Source organism: Cygnus atratus, chromosome 18 (assembly GCF_013377495.2).
Source record: "Cygnus atratus isolate AKBS03 ecotype Queensland, Australia chromosome 18, CAtr_DNAZoo_HiC_assembly, whole genome shotgun sequence".
NCBI classification, from domain to species: domain Eukaryota; kingdom Metazoa; phylum Chordata; class Aves; order Anseriformes; family Anatidae; genus Cygnus; species Cygnus atratus.
Genome location: NC_066379.1, coordinates 12,759,254 through 12,773,498, shown reverse-complemented (window position 1 = coordinate 12,773,498; position 14,245 = coordinate 12,759,254). Strand labels below are relative to the sequence as shown.

Genomic DNA, 14,245 nt, shown 5'->3' with positions numbered 1-14,245 from the left:
CGGCCCCCGGGAGCCCCCCCGCAGCCCCGCTCCCCCCGCCCCGGGCCCCGCCCGCCCCGCGGGCGGCCCCGTCCCGTCGGGGCGGGCAGAGCCGGCCCAGCAGGTGGGAGCGCCCGGCCCGGCCCCCCCGGGGCGGCGCCGCGCAGGAGCACCGGGCAGCGCGGAGCGGCGGAGCGATGGAGGGCGGCGGCGGCGCGTACGGGGCGGCCAAGGCCGGCGGCGCCTTCGACCCGGCCCGCTTCGTGCAGCAGCCGCAGGTCCTGGCGCGGATCGCCAGCGCGGTGAGTCGGGACCGGGGGGGCGGCCCGGCCCGGCCCGGCCTTCCCCTTCCCCTTCCGCTGGGCCTGCCCGTCTCCCTTCCCCTCTCCCTTCTCCTCCGGCCCCCCCGGCCCGGTGACCGGGCATCCAGGCAGCCCCGGGGGGGCCCCACCGGCCCGGTGCGGCCCCCGGACGCCCGCTGTCCCCCGCAGGTCTTCGCCCTCATCGTGTTTGCCTGCCTGGTGGGGGAGGGCTACACCAACCGGCCCAGCTCCCCCGATCTCTTCTGCATCTTCAACCACAACGAGGACGCCTGCCGCTACGGCATCGGCATCGGCGTCCTCGCCTTCCTGGCCTGCATCTTCTTCTTCATGGTGGACGCCTACTTCCCCCAGATCAGCAACGCCACTGACCGCAAGTACCTGGTGCTGGCAGACCTCGGCTTCTCGGGTACGGGCGCCCCGGGGCAGGGCCGTGCCTCCTGCAATGGCCGCTCGCGTCCCATGACGTGGCCGCCGCTCGGTGCCTGGCAGAGGGAGCTGCTCCCGCTGGCACGGTGCCTGCAGGCCACGCGTTGCCAGCCAGAAGTCCTCGGGGGAGCCGGAGGTAGCGGCGTGCAGGTGCCTGTGCCGGGCCGTGCACCTCCGCTGCCCTCCAGCCCGCCTCAGCGGCAGCCGGGGGCCGGCTGCGAGCAGGATCCGGCCATGCTGCGCTGCCTGCGGCTGGGGATCCATGGGGACCAGCGGGACGCAGCGCCTGCCGCTCACGCTCGCTTCCTCCCGCAGGCCTCTGGACGTTCCTCTGGTTCGTTGGCTTCTGCTTTTTGACCAACCAGTGGGCCTGGACGCAGGCTAAGGACGTGCAAATCGGGGCTGACTCGGCCCGTGCCGTTATCACCTTCAGCTTCTTCTCCATCTTCTCGTGGGTGAGTGAGGCCCGGCGGAGCCCAGCCCTGCTGGCAGGGTCTGGGGAGCAGCGCCTGGCCCTGCAGCCGGGGCCGGCCTCTGCCTGGGCGCCTGGCTCTGACAGCCCTCTGCTCTCCAGGGCCTCCTGATCGCCTTTGCTTACAAGCGATACAAGATGGGGGTGGAGGACTTTGCTCACAGCTACGTCGACCCCACGCCAGAGGTTTCGACTCCCTACTCCAGTTACCCCAACATCAGCCACGACAGCTACCAGCAGCCGCCCTTCACCCAGACCGCGGAAGCCACGGAGGGTTACCAGCCGCCGCCGGTGTACTGAGCCCTGGGCCGGGCGGTCCGGTGGGGACGGCTGTACAAGTGCAATTTTCTCTTGTGGGGTGGGAAGGAAGGGACCTGGAACTTGAACGGGGAAGGAGGCAGGAGGGTGGCAGCTGCTTTGCGTGGAAGCCACCAAGCTTTGGTGATGGGGCAGGGGAGGGGGCCTGGTGCTTGTGGAGCTGCGAGCTCCCCGCCGTGCAGCGGTGATGGGCGAGTGCCGAGCAGGACCCGCTGCGCGCAGCGAGCTCCTCTGGGTGGGTTTGGTGCACGGGGGCCGGCTGAGCTGCAGCCCTGCTGCTGCCCCTCTGGGGAAGCAGCTGTGGGAGGAAGCGGTGGCGAGCACGGCCTGTGCCCCTCCTGGCACTGCTGGCTGCAGTCCTTCAAGTGCCACCTTCCACTCCTGTCGTGAGCGTTACGTCCCCAGCGCAGCTGCCTGACACGGTTTGGCTCCTGCCTGCCACTGGGTTCGCGTGCCTTCCTCCCCTCCCTCGGCTGCTGCCGGCTGAGCTTGATGCCAAAGTCCCATCTTCTGAATATGCACCCTTGTGCTGTGCCTTCCCCAGAGCCCGCACGAGAGCAGCTGGTGCTCAGATGACATTTTTTAGGATCTGTGGGAGCGGTGGGTGTTGGGCTCACAGCAGGGCCGTGGCCCCGGTCTTGTCACAGGTCCAGGTGCTGCCGGGGAAGGTCCCCCTGGAGCACCTTCCCTGCTGACTCCACGCAGCCCCCTTGCCTCTGGAGACACGAGGCTGTCACCCTGTGTCCCGCATGCTGCTCTCTGAGCCACGCTCTGCTCGGCAGCTGCCGTCCCCGAGCTGGGGCCACACCGTGCCTTTGTGCTGGGCCTGGCGGGCTGGCTTGTCTCAGGTTGTTTGCTGCTGTGCCTGTTGTGAAGCTGTTCCCAGCAGCAGTGTGGGGTATGCGAGCTGTAGCTGCTGGGGCTGATATTCAAACATGCCTTTGTTTGTCACTGTAGAGATGGAATAAACTTTTTCACCTAGCCACCACCTGCGTTTCTTCTCTGAGGAAGCAGAACCAGGTTCTTCCCCTCTGCCCCGAGACCTGGCTGGGGGTTCCAGGAGGGGAAGCTGTGGAACCCAGCTGCCTGCTGCACCACAAACACTGCACTCACGCCAGTGCCTATTTTTAGCAAGTCCTCCTGCTCCTCGTGGACAGCTTAACAGACAGTTTGAGCAGGCAGCTCCTACAGCACCCGTGTGACCAGCCTGCCAACACATGCTGCTGCTTTATGAGCACTCATTCGGCACAGGCTGCTAAGTGCAGGAACCTGTGTACCAGACTACTCCAAAAAGACACACGTGGGCAGTTTCAAGTTATTTATTAACCCAGAACAGTAGTACTACTGCCTCCCCTCGTCCTTAAGGGGAAGTCCCAGGCCTGGCAGTGAAGTGCTTGTGAATACTAAAGCTCTAATTGCTTCAAGTCATGCAGAGCAAGAGATTTCAGGCATCTCTTGAACCTAACTTGGCAGGCGCCTCCTGCTCACTAGTGTGTAAGTAAACAAGCACTGGAGAGAGGAGTCTATTTGAGCATGGAGATCTGACCAAATCTGCCTGACCAGAACCGAGAGCTATTGCTTGGAGCTTAAGGATTCTGACTTACAAGAAAAAGCACTTTTATGAGAAGTTTAAAAAAAAAACAACAACAAAAAAAAAAACTTCCAGAAGCTGAGTCAAGCAAAGCAGGGAAGAAGGAAGAAGATCCTTCAGTTATGTTACAGCAAAGGAAGCATCAGGCTCAAATTTTTGGAAGGCTCAGGAGGGAGCTGGGTATGTGACCTAGAGTCAAGAACCATCTACTCAAAGTAGAGACCCTTTTCCAGGTAGCTGGATCTTTACAGTAACTGTAGCCCAATCCTTTACAAATTAAGTCCTGAGCTTCCAAACCCTCCACAGATAACTAAGCATTGTGAAGTGGCAGCACTTGAGCAAAAAGCCCTGATTTTAGAGAGGTGACTCTTCCTGAAGTGGTATATTTCAAAAGGAGTCCGTTTTAACAGGTAGACTATTACTAGACTCCACACTTTTTAACTTCAAAGGCTAGAAAGAGCCTAGAAGTCAGGCTGTCAAGTCAAGCCTTCCTTCTCCCCTCTTCTATTTCAAAAAACTTGCAAGACATCTCCAGCAAGTGTAACAGCAAGCTGGCAGGCTGCACACAATTGTTAAGAGACTGTTGAGGGCCAGGCTGCTGCTGTGTGTGTCAGTTGAAGTTGTGCCACAGCTCTATGGCAAGGAAAGGGTCATCTCCTCAGACTACATTAGAAAGGAAGTGGGTTTCAGATACTAAGTTACTGTACATTGTCTTAAGAAACCTGGAATTTAGCAACAGCACACAAGAGAGAAAGAAATGGTTGTGTCCACAGGCAAGTGACCCAGCTACCAGTGGCCAGTCTGAACGCATGCTGGGTCTAGGCGAGCAGACCACAGCTATGACAAGCTACCAATGCCCCGCAGCCTGGCTCAGCGCGGCAGCTTTCCAGTACCTGTTTGTGTGGCAGCATCAGTCATTAAAACTCTTTTCCGTGCTCTGAGAAAGGAACTCCCTTTTAGTCAGACTCTGTCGTCAGCTCCCCCCTGGCATCAGCTGATCCTGGCACTTGGCGCAGAGGAACCGCAGCCTGGTTTAGCAGGCAGAGCTATGACACTTTACAGTTTTGCTAAAAGCAGGGGAAGCCATATCTGAAGTCTGGGAGCCACAGCATTTGGCTTCTTCCCTCGTTCCCCCCCACCCCCCCACGCCGAAGCCCAGCAATCAAGAAGCAAAGATCTTTCGGGCGGCAGGCACGTCCAGCTGCTTCACCCCCATGGGCACGTTCTCTTTGTTTTCTGACCCGGGCTGCTGAGGCCGCTTCCTGAAGTAGCAGGCTCGGCAGACGGAGTGGTATTTGTCTGCTCCTCCGATCACTTCAACCTGGCAAGGACATGTGAGGAGGGACGCTGCAGGGCTCATCTCACCTGAGGAGATCCCTTCTAGGCTAGCAGGGCTAGCAAGATAAAACCAGTGAAGTATTTTCTGTTCCAAGGGAACTCACCTCCCTCTCTGCTCCCAGCCTCTTTGTGTAGGAGGCCTCTCGGTAGCACTCCATGCAGACAGCGTTCAGCTTCACCACGCTCTCAGCCAGCGGGACCAGGTTCAGGATGCTCCCAAAAGCCTGTGCCAAGACAGGGGCGGTTCTGTTGGTTGGGTTCCATGAGGTTCCCAGTACAGCTACTGTACCAAAAGAAGAAATGCTTTACCTTTCTCTGGAAAGTTCCATCCAGAGCAGCAACAATGACAGTTTTCCCAGCATTAGCCATCATCTCACAGAAATCCACAATGTCTGGGAACTACAGGAGGCACAGAAACAGCAGGTTCAGGAGGAAGGGGCAGCACTTCACTCCAGATCCAGCAGTACATGGCCAGACAGTAGCACGGGCCACAAAGAAAATGAGAGCCATGCTGCCTATGAGAAAATGAGAGCTCCTGAAATGGAGAGCCTCTGTCCTCGGCCTGTGGGGACTAAGGAAAGGGAAGGGTTTGACTAAAATGAATATCGTCTAGCAGGATCAAACTGCCCTACGGTGTTTGAGCATAAAGCAGAGGATTCAGACCTCCTTCACAGGGCGTCCTGGCAGAGACTGGAGTGCAGAGCACCCAGGACTTCCCCTGGCCATGCACTTACGAACTGTCCCTCATCAATGCCGATGACCGTGGAGCCCAGCGCCTCCTGGTACACGTCCCTGAGGAGGCAGGCGGGGAGCGCCTCCATGGTGTTCCTGCGGGGGAGGAGGAGGAGGTGAGCCGGGCGGCCGGGCTGCGGCGGGGGTCCTCCGGCCGCGGGGACTCACCGGTCGTGCGTGGAGACGCCGGCGGTGCCGTACCGCGTGTCCTTGGCGTACTTCACCAGCAGGCACCGGTACTGGGCGAGCTGGAACCGCCGCACCCGCCGCATCAGCTCCGTGCTGCGGGACACAACCGGTCAGCGGCCCCGCTCCCTGCCCCCCGCCCCGCCCGGTCCCGGCCGTACCTCTTCCCGGAGAACATGGGCCCGAAGATCACCTGCGGGCAGAGCCGGACGGTCAGCGGGGCACCGGCACCGGCACCGGCACCGCTCTGCCGGGAGCCCGCCGGGCCCCGCAGAGCCCCGCCCCGCCCCGCCCCGTCCCGCCATCGCCCTGCGCTGCCCCCGCGCCCTCCCGGTACCGATCGGACCCCCGGTAACGGACCGCGGAGCGACCGGGGACCGGGCGTCGCGGCCCCGCCGCACCTGGATCTGCCCGCGGGGCCGGCCGGGCGAGCCGGGCTGGACGCCGGGCACCGTGAGGCAGCTCATGGTCCCCCCGCGCCCCGCCGCGCGCCCAACCGGACGCAGCCCCGCGCCCGCGCGCCGCCCGCCGCCCAATCCGCGCAGGGCTGGCGGCGCCCGCCGGCCAATGGGGGCGCAGGCAGGAGAGTTCGTCCGGGCCGCCCTCCCGGCGGGCCCCGCGCGGGGCGCACAACGTCGGCGCCGTGCCCGCGGGGGCGGGGCTGAGGGGCGGGCACGGAGCGGCCCCGAGCGGCCCCTGGCGGCCACGGCCCGGCCCCGCCCCGCCCCAACTGGCCCCGGCGGGCAATGGCCCCGGGGCGGGCAATGGCCCCGGGGCGGCCCGACACCGACCCGCCCCCGGCGGCCGGTGGCAGCGGGCGGGCACGGCTCGGCTCGGCACGGCTGAGGCGGCGGCGGCGGCGGCGGCATGAGCCGGGGGCGGTGGCGGGACATGGCCGCGGAGGTAACGGGGCGGGCAGCGCGCGGTGCCGCCGGCCCGGCCCGGCCCCCGCAGCCGCCGCAGCCGCCGTGTGCGCCCGCAGGAGCTGCAGCAGCAGTACTCCCCCAGCCGCTGGGCCCGCCGCCTGCGCGGGGACGCCGCGGTGCGGGCCCACATCGAGGCGGTGACCGCAGGTGAGCGGCGGCGCCCGGTGCCCGCCCGGTGCCCGCCCGGTCCCGCCGGGGACGCCGGGCCCCGAGGTGGCGGCGCTGAGCCTCCCCCCGGCCCCGCAGGAACGCAGCGGGCGCGGGCCGGCACGCGGAGCTCGCTGCACGTCCCGTACGGGGAGGCGGACGGCGAGAGGCTCGACCTCTACTTCCCCGCGGAGCCCTCCGAAAGTAGGTGGGGGCCGGGGGGGCGGCGGGGCCGGGCCGGGGCCTGCCCGCTGCTCACCTGTGCCGTGCCGTGTCCGTGCCGTGCCGTGTCCGTGCCGTGCCGTGTCCGTGCCGTGCCGTGTCCGTGCCGTGCCGTGCCACGCAGCCTTCCCCGCCTTCGTCTACATCCACGGAGGCTACTGGCAGTGCTTGAGGTAAGGCGGCCCCTCGGTGAGGGCTCCCCTGCGGAGGGAGCTGCCGGCCCCGCTTTTACCTCGTCTTCTGCGGAGAGCAGCGTTAAGCCCGGGCTCGCCCCGGGTGTTCGGGCCCTGTGGACGCCCCCAGCCAGCCCCGCAGGACGCCTGTCCCGCAGCGCGGCTAGCTTCTCTCTCCCCCCCCCCCCCAGTAAGGACGCGTCAGGTTTCGCAGCCCCCCCGCTGGTGTCGCGGGGCGTCGCGGTGGTGGCGGTGGGTTACGACACAGCTCCCAAAGGTAGGCGGTGTGCTGCTGTGGCCGTGACTCCCCTCGCTGGCCCGGTGCCCTCCTGACCCTGCCCTCTGCCCAGGCCACATGGACGCGATGGTGCTGCAGGTGCGGCGCAGCCTCGCCTTCCTGGCGAAGCAGTACTCCAGGATCAGGTGGGCAGCGCACGGCCCCCAGCGTCCCCGGCCCCTGCTGCCGCAGCCCCTTCCAGGCAAAGCGTGCCCACGTCACTCCCTGGGTGGTTCGGTGCTCGGAGGTGGCTGTGGCAGCAATGGGATGGGGTAAACAAGCCCTGAGCTGTAATAAAACCTCAGTGCCTCAGGCCGAGTGCCGGGCAGCACCTGTCCGTACTCCTTTGTCGCTGCAGAAGGGCTTATTTGATGTACTGGGAATCGTGGCCATGCTGCAGCCCTTGGGGCTGTGCTGCTCCCTCCGCTCTGCCTGGGATGTCCCCAGGCAGCGTGTGCTGTGCTGTTTCTTCCCGTGTTTGCTCACGGCTCCTTCTCTTTAGGGGTATTTACTTGTGTGGACACTCGGCAGGGGCTCACCTGGCAGCTATGGTGCTGTGCACAGACTGGACGGAGTTTGGAGTGGTTCCTGATATTAGAGGTAGTGCCTCCACAGACCTTTGCTCCCCCTGCTCTGGAAGGCTGGTGCTCAGCACCGGGGGGCTGCACCGGGGCATCTCCTGCTTTCCTGACCCAGCTGCGTGGCTCTGAGCTGCCAAGGCACAGGGACACGTGGCAGTGGGGTCTGATCCCTGCAGGGAGCTTTGCCAGCCTGCTGGCAAGGAGGGGCCTGGGGAGAAATTCTGTCCAGGGCAGGGCTGCAGGTGAGCTGGTGTTTGCACCTGGACACGGCCCTCTCTGCCGGCTGTACCAGCTGCCAGAGGCAGCCAGTTCTGCAGTCTGTAAAGCTGAGTGAGATGACTTGACTCAGCTGGCTGCAGCCCATGGGTGCTGGGGGACAAGAACCCGGGCTCCTGGGCAAGCTACCCTGGGGGTATGTGCCAGCAGCACTGCCAAGAGCCAAGGTCTTCCTCTGCCCTTTGAAGGCCCGGGACTTGGGGCCTTGACTTGGGGACTGAGCTGCGGGGCCACTCACCCACCCCATCTGTGCCTGCAGGAGCTGTTCTGGTGAGCGGTTTGTACGACCTGGAGCCCATTCTGCACACCTACGTGAACGATGCACTGAACATGAGCTGGTGAGTCTGCCCACTGTAGGGACCGCGCTTGGGAAGGGGCACAGGCAGCTTGTGTGTGCGTGTGGCTTTGGGCAGTGCAGCCCCTGGGCAAACACCAGCAGCCGTGCAGCCTGCGCTGCCCACGCCTGCGGAGTGGAGCTCTGGCAGCCTCGGCACTACAATGTTTCCTCCCAGGGAAGTGGCCCAGAGGAACAGCCCCATGCTGTGCATCACACAAGCAGTGCCTGCGGCTGCAGCCTGTGAGGTGCTGGTGGCTGTGGCCCAGCACGACTCCCCGGAGTTCCGTAGGCAGTCGCAGGAGTACAGCCAGGTGAGCCCCCGCAGCGCCTCGGCCAGCTCTCTGAGGGTGCTGCGTGGGCTGTCCTGCTCGGTCCTGTTCTTCTCCCTCTGTTGAACCCTAAAGAGAAGGGGGCTCTGGCTTGGAGACCTCTGGGCTGGCGGTGTGGGGCAGCAGAGGAGCAGGGCTGGCGGCAGAGCAGTGCTGCGTGGCTGCCTGCTGTGCTGAGCCTCTGCTGGCGCCTGCTTTGGGAAGGATCCTCCGCCTGCTGCCGGGCCGAGCTCAGGCTCACCCAGATGCCCCTGATGAGGCTAAACTGGGGTGAGGTGCTCTTGTGCTGTACCAGAGCAGTATTTCTGCGGCTGGGGTGATGGCTGCTGTCAGCAGGGGAGGATGCTAGTCCTTGATGAACCATCGCTCCTGCTGCGCTCCGGGGCCTGATCAGGGTCCGCTCCCCCGCGCTGGTGCTGTCTCCCCACAGGCCCTGCGCTCAGCCGGCTGGTCTGTCTCCCTGCTGGATCTTGCCACCGTGGATCATTTTGACATAATTGAGAAGCTGTCGGAGGACACCTATATCCTCATACAGGTAAGGGGAGAGCCCCTGTCCCCTGCAGCCACCATCTTTCGCTGTCCTGAGCACAGCTCAGCTCTGCGGGCCAGAAGGGAGGGTGGTGGTGATGTGTGCTTCCCCTGCCTCGTGGGGCAGTGCGGGGCTGCTGCGCGGGGCCTGGCTGTCGCCTCCAGGGCTTGGAAAGGGGGATTGTTTCCCCGGATTAGGAGCAGGGGGGCAGTGGGGCCAGGCACCGTTCACAGCATTTGGTTCCTCATCCCAGGTCATTCTGAACATGATTGCAAGAGGTTGATGGCATGTTGGGAGCAAACTGGAGATGGAAACCACAGCCCTGTGCAGTGACGGGCAGCCTCTGCACCCTGCTCTGCTCCATCCTTGTTCCAGCCTGCTGGGTCTCCTCTGGTGGCACTGGGTGGCTGCTGCCCCAGACACCCCTCTGTAAGGGCTCTCTCGGGCGGATGTGCCTCCTGTGCTCCTCCCAGCCTGCCACTAGGCAGGGGGGCTTGCAGCAGGAGAGCACCAGTTACCGCTGGTGTTCCCTCACCGAGGTGCTCCTGTGCTTTGGGGCTGTCCTTGGGGCTGGGCCAGCTGCGGTGCACAGGGCTGCAGGCCCGCTGGGGGCCTGTCTGGGTGACCAGATGATGCAGTTTGCTCCCTCGGGTTGCCTTAAACTGCTGATTGCCAATACAAAATAAAATAGGAATAAACGCTGCCTGGGTGTAAATCTTCCAGGGAAGGCGGCGCTGTGCTCAGCTATCGAGTACTCTTCTCTGATACACAGAGAAGCTGCCCTCCTGCACAGCTCAGGTCCTGCAGAAGGGCTTCTCGTGTGACAGTCCTGGTCAGGTACGGATTGTGGTGCTGCAGTGAAGTGGTGGTGGTCCTGTGGCTGTGAGACACTTGCATGTCCTCAGGTGCACTCGCCCTTCCATGGGGGCCTCTGTGCTATGAAAATATCCCTGCTACATAGCAAGGGGAGGGAGCAGCCTTGGGAGAAAATACCCTGCACAGCCGTAGCATTGCCAGAACACATTTATTTAGACCCCAGTTAGAGCAGCAAGAACTGAGCTGAGCACACAGGGCTGCAGAGAACGCTTCCTGCCCTGATATTCCTGTGCAGCCCAGCCCCTACGGCCCCAGATGCTGGGGTGCCCGGGGCGGGGGGTGCCTGGCTCTGCCTCTGGGCGCTGTGCGGGCTGAGGACCAGAGAGTGCTCAGATGATGTTTGCTGGGTGAGGAGCTGCCTTGGCAAGGCCTGGATGGTGGTGTGAGCTGCGGGCTCCCCTCTGTCCCCAGGGCATGTCTGGGAAGGAGCTCCCAGACATCAGGAGCCGTGGCGCTCGCTCGGGAAGCTGTGACCTGCTCTCTCCCAGGGCTGGGCTGGCACGCTGGCTTGCGGGGCGGCAGGCAGGGGTGGGTGGGTGTTGTGCTGCAGCCTGTGGGGAACGTGCCTGGAGCACGCTGCGGGTGGTCCCAGCCCCTTCGCTGGCTGCCCCAGCCTGAAGACCAGCCAGTTGCCCCCCGCTGGGGCTGGGGGAGGCATGCTCCCGTCCGGGCTCAGTGCCCCGCTGCACTCGGAGGCCCAGGGCCCATTCCCAGGGCCAGCCTCTCCTGACACTTCCTGGCCACAAAGCCCAGCTTGTTCAGTGCCAGCTCGGTGTCGTGGGCTGAGACATCGCGGTGCCAGACCGCGCGCAGAGTGTGTGCTGACCAGGGGAAGAGCAGCACGCTGACGGCGTGGCCTGTCTCAGCCAGCTCCTCCTCGCTCACTGCCCGCATGTACGTGCAGAGCTCTGCTGGAGACGGCCAGCCCCCCGTCACCGCCACCATCACCATGTTCGTCTCCACGGCCGGGAGGCTGACGGAGCACAGAGGTGACTTCAGCTCCTGGATGCCTGAGGGAGGCACGGGCTGTTAGGCTGCCAGCCCCGTGCCTGGCTTCCCCGAGGGGAGCCTGCTCAAGCCCTGCCCGGGGCCCTCTGCCAAGGGCCCGAGATACCTCGAGCGAAGCGCCGGGCGTTGCTGTGGTCTCTGCGCAGCGTTGCCTCCGCCTGCTCCAGCCCGATGCGGGCAGCGGCTGCCAGCACGCCTGCCTGCCGCATCCCTCCGCCCAGCAGCTTCCGCACGCGCCAGGCCTCCGCCACAAACGCCCGGCGGCCGGCGAGCACGGCCCCAGCCGGGGCGCCCAGGCCCTGGGGGTCCGAGAGGGCGGCCTGAGCACTGCCCTGGCCCAGCGCAGCCCCTGCCCCGTGCCCCGAAGGAGGGCGAGGCCCCAGCTTGTGCTGTTCCCGTTCAGCCCCAGGAGCTCCCTCCCTGCACGAGCTCACCTTGGAGAAGCACAGGGACACCGAGTGGCAGTGCTGGGTGATCTGCGCCGGCTCCACGGCCTGGGCCACTGCCGCGTTCATCAGCCGCGCCCCGTCCATGTGCACCCGCAGCCCGTAGCGCTCCGCGAGCCGGTGAACCTGGGCAGGGGCCGAGGAGCCGCCGGTGCCACCGGGAGCCGCCGGCGCCACCGGGAGCCGCTGCCGCCAGCCCCTCCGCGAGCCCCTCCGTGCCGCCCGCCGCCGGCTCCCACCTGCTGGAGGTAGGCGAGGGGCAGCACCCGGCCCCCCGCCGAGCCGTGCGTGTTCTCCAGGCAGATGAGCTCGGGGCGGGGGCGGTACCGGCTGCCGTGGGCCTCGCGGACGGCCAGCTCCAGCTGCTCCAGGTCGAAGGTGCCGTCGGGCAGGTCCGGCAGCGCCTGCGAGTGCACCCCAGCGACCTGCGCCCGGGGAGCAGAGCTGGGGGGCGCCGGCGCTGCCCTCCCCGTCCCCTCCGCCCCTGCTTCCAGCGCCAGCCCCGGGCCGCGGCTCGGGCGGTGCTGCCCCGGGCCGGGCCGGAGCCTTCCCTCCGGCCCCGGCAGCCAGAGGAGGGCAGCAGCGAGCCGCCGTCCCCGGAGGGAGCCCCGGCGCCGTGCCGCGGCCGGAGGCCGGCCCCTACCTGCGCCACCCCGCCGTGCTCGTAGACGTGCAGGTGCGCCTCGGCGCCCAGGAGCAGCTGGGCCCCCCGGCGCTGGCAGTGGCACATCACTGGGGAGAGAGGGGCCGTGAGGGCGCAGCGTGGCCGCGGGCAGCCCCGAGCAGGGAGGCGCAGGCTCAGCTGGGGATGCCCATGGCCCTGCGGCTCTGGTGCCCTGCGGGGCTCCGGCTCCTGCGGTGGCACCGCTCTGCAGCAGGACGTCTCCTGCGGGACGGGGGGACGACCCTGGGAGGGTGCTGGAGGTGGCCTGTGTGTGCGGCAGGTCTGTGTGCCCGTGGGGCCTGCCTGCCGTGGCAGGAGGCGGGGGAGCAGGGCAAGGGTGGGGAGCAGCTGGGGGGGCCCTGCCCGCCCTCCCTGCCTCGTACACGCACGTGGCCAGAGCCGGAGCGGAGCCCACCCTCCCTGCAGCACACAGCAGAGCCCTGCTCATGCGCAGGGCAGGGAAGTGAGCTGGGTAAAGGTTAATGGAGCACGAGGAGGGGTGAGCATGGGTGCCCTCTCCACCAGTAAGGGGTTTGGTCATCCGCAACGGGAAGCAGGACAGCGGCTCTGGGGTCTGGCCAGAGTCATGCTGCACTGCTGAAGCTTTTGGTTGAACGGGCTGAGCACAACAGGGGGGGCACCCAGCTGAGCAGGAGCACCGAGCTGCCTTCTCCACCGGGCTCTCCCCGTGGCCATTCGGACGTGACACACCTGGAGCTTTCTGAGCAAGACTGCGGCTCTCCCAGAGAGGAGTGAGGCTGGGGAGGGAGAGCTGTACTGAGCTCTGGGTGCTCACCTGCAATGAGGTTTGCCATCGTGGCTGTGGGTACAAAAAGGGCTTCTTCCATCCCTAGGAACCTCGCGGCCAGGTGCTGCAGCTCTGCACGGAGGAAGGGCACAGAGAGCCTGTGTGAGAGGGAGGTCTGCTGGCCCTCGGAGGGGGCACCTCAGCCCCGGGACCCACAGGCCTGGCCCCCTCCCCAGCCCTGGCCCCGCTGCCCCTTGCAGCGCAGGAGGAGCTTCCCCTGTGCTCACCATTGACCGTGGGATCCTCGCCATAGTCGTCATCTCCCACGGCAGCCTGGGCCATGGCACGCCTCATCGCCTCGCTGGGCTGGGTGACGGTGTCGCTGCGCAGGTCCACCACGTGCTGCGGGCACCTGCTGGGGACAGCGGGGTCCCTGCAGCTGTGCCAGTCCCTGCGGACAGGCCTGCCCCTCACCCCCATGCCCTGCACCAAACCAGACCCCGCAGCAGTGGCTGTGCCGAGCTGGGCCTGCACCAGCACCTGCTCCGAGAGGGTCCAGCGCAGCCCACCCAGGCGGTGCTGAGCCCAGCTGCGACCCCCAGCCTGCCGCCAGCCGCCTGCACGCACCCGGGGGCCGCTCCGCCCTGCACCGGCCACGCATCGCCCCCGGCTCCGATGCCCCCATTCGCCGTGCTGCCACGGCGGGGCTGCACTCCACACAGCCAGGCCCGGCGGAGCGCAGCGCCCGCGCCCCGCACCGCCAGCATCGCCGGGACCGCTGGGACGGCCGGGACCGCCCTGCCGCAAGGGCTCCCGGGGCGCGTAGTCCGTGGAGGGACAGGCTGTCCTGCACCGCTGCCTGCGGCCCAGCTGGCCACGCTCCCCAGCGGGGCTGCAGCGTGGGAGGCACCCTGAGGCCACCCAGGCCATGAGGGTGGCAACTCGAGGGACAGCTGAGGATGGCGGGTGCCCTGCTCCTGCCTCACGGGCCCCCAGGCACCCCCCTCTGCAGATCCTCCCCACCCTGTGCCTCTGCGCTGTGCCTGTGGCCGCTCGGGTGTCACCGTGCCAGGGGCAGGTGGAGGTGCTGGGGCTGTGGGGTGGGCGCTGCTCGATGCCCCCATGCCCCCCTGTGGCCCCTCGTCCCCCCAGCAGAACTCACCAGGGAGCCCGGGTGGCACGAGGCCGCCTGCCCCACTCAGCTGCGGTTCTGTGGGCGGACCTGCGAGTCTGCACGCACACAGAGAAGTGTGTTTAATGGCGATTGCTCCCGCCACACTGCTGACAGGAAAGGCACGGGGTGACCTTTGCTGCTGGGAATCGTCTCCAGCTTCTGGCTGC

At 66.1% G+C, this 14,245-nt stretch overlaps 4 protein-coding genes across 6 annotated transcripts; 2 read left to right on the top strand and 2 right to left on the bottom strand.

Moving 5' to 3' along the window:
* The first annotated feature begins 118 nt into the window (after positions 1 to 118).
* Positions 119 to 2,506, top strand: SYNGR2 (synaptogyrin 2). The gene is made up of 4 exons (XM_035568645.2): positions 119 to 281; positions 471 to 708; positions 1,044 to 1,183; positions 1,303 to 2,506. Exons 1-4 carry the CDS (start codon positions 177 to 179, stop codon positions 1,498 to 1,500), a joined length of 681 nt encoding a protein of 226 aa, XP_035424538.1. The 5' UTR covers positions 119 to 176; the 3' UTR covers positions 1,501 to 2,506.
* Positions 2,507 to 2,821: 315 nt separating this feature from the next.
* Positions 2,822 to 5,886, bottom strand: TK1 (thymidine kinase 1). The gene is made up of 7 exons (XM_035568646.1): positions 5,767 to 5,886; positions 5,527 to 5,558; positions 5,348 to 5,461; positions 5,182 to 5,275; positions 4,757 to 4,846; positions 4,552 to 4,671; positions 2,822 to 4,430 (listed from the first exon to the last, which is right to left on the bottom strand). Exons 1-7 carry the CDS (start codon positions 5,830 to 5,832, stop codon positions 4,272 to 4,274), a joined length of 675 nt encoding a protein of 224 aa, XP_035424539.1. The 5' UTR covers positions 5,833 to 5,886; the 3' UTR covers positions 2,822 to 4,271.
* Positions 5,887 to 6,130: 244 nt separating this feature from the next.
* AFMID (arylformamidase) lies at positions 6,131 to 9,865 on the top strand. 2 transcript variants are annotated; one of them, XM_035568647.2, is made up of 11 exons: positions 6,131 to 6,268; positions 6,348 to 6,438; positions 6,538 to 6,642; positions 6,785 to 6,833; positions 7,025 to 7,110; positions 7,184 to 7,256; positions 7,613 to 7,710; positions 8,227 to 8,305; positions 8,480 to 8,615; positions 9,064 to 9,168; positions 9,416 to 9,865. In XM_035568647.2, the coding sequence occupies exons 1-11, from the start codon at positions 6,233 to 6,235 to the stop codon at positions 9,443 to 9,445; spliced, it is 888 nt and encodes a 295-aa protein (XP_035424540.1). In that variant the 5' UTR covers positions 6,131 to 6,232; the 3' UTR covers positions 9,446 to 9,865. The 2 variants fall into 2 exon arrangements, with proteins under 2 accessions (XP_035424540.1, XP_050570371.1); XM_050714414.1 differs by lacking the exons at positions 7,025 to 7,110; positions 7,184 to 7,256.
* A 302-nt stretch (positions 9,866 to 10,167) lies between these two features.
* Positions 10,168 to 13,683, bottom strand: LOC118259261 (uncharacterized). Of its 2 annotated transcripts, none has more exons than XM_035568649.2 (8): positions 13,445 to 13,683; positions 13,192 to 13,316; positions 12,953 to 13,036; positions 12,136 to 12,224; positions 11,732 to 11,917; positions 11,481 to 11,618; positions 11,153 to 11,345; positions 10,168 to 11,048 (listed from the first exon to the last, which is right to left on the bottom strand). In XM_035568649.2, exons 1-8 carry the CDS (start codon positions 13,669 to 13,671, stop codon positions 10,711 to 10,713), a joined length of 1,380 nt encoding a protein of 459 aa, XP_035424542.2. In that variant the 5' UTR covers positions 13,672 to 13,683; the 3' UTR covers positions 10,168 to 10,710. The 2 variants fall into 2 exon arrangements, with proteins under 2 accessions (XP_035424542.2, XP_035424541.1); XM_035568648.2 differs by having other exon boundaries at positions 13,532 to 13,683.
* Between the last annotated feature and the right edge of the window lie 562 nt (positions 13,684 to 14,245).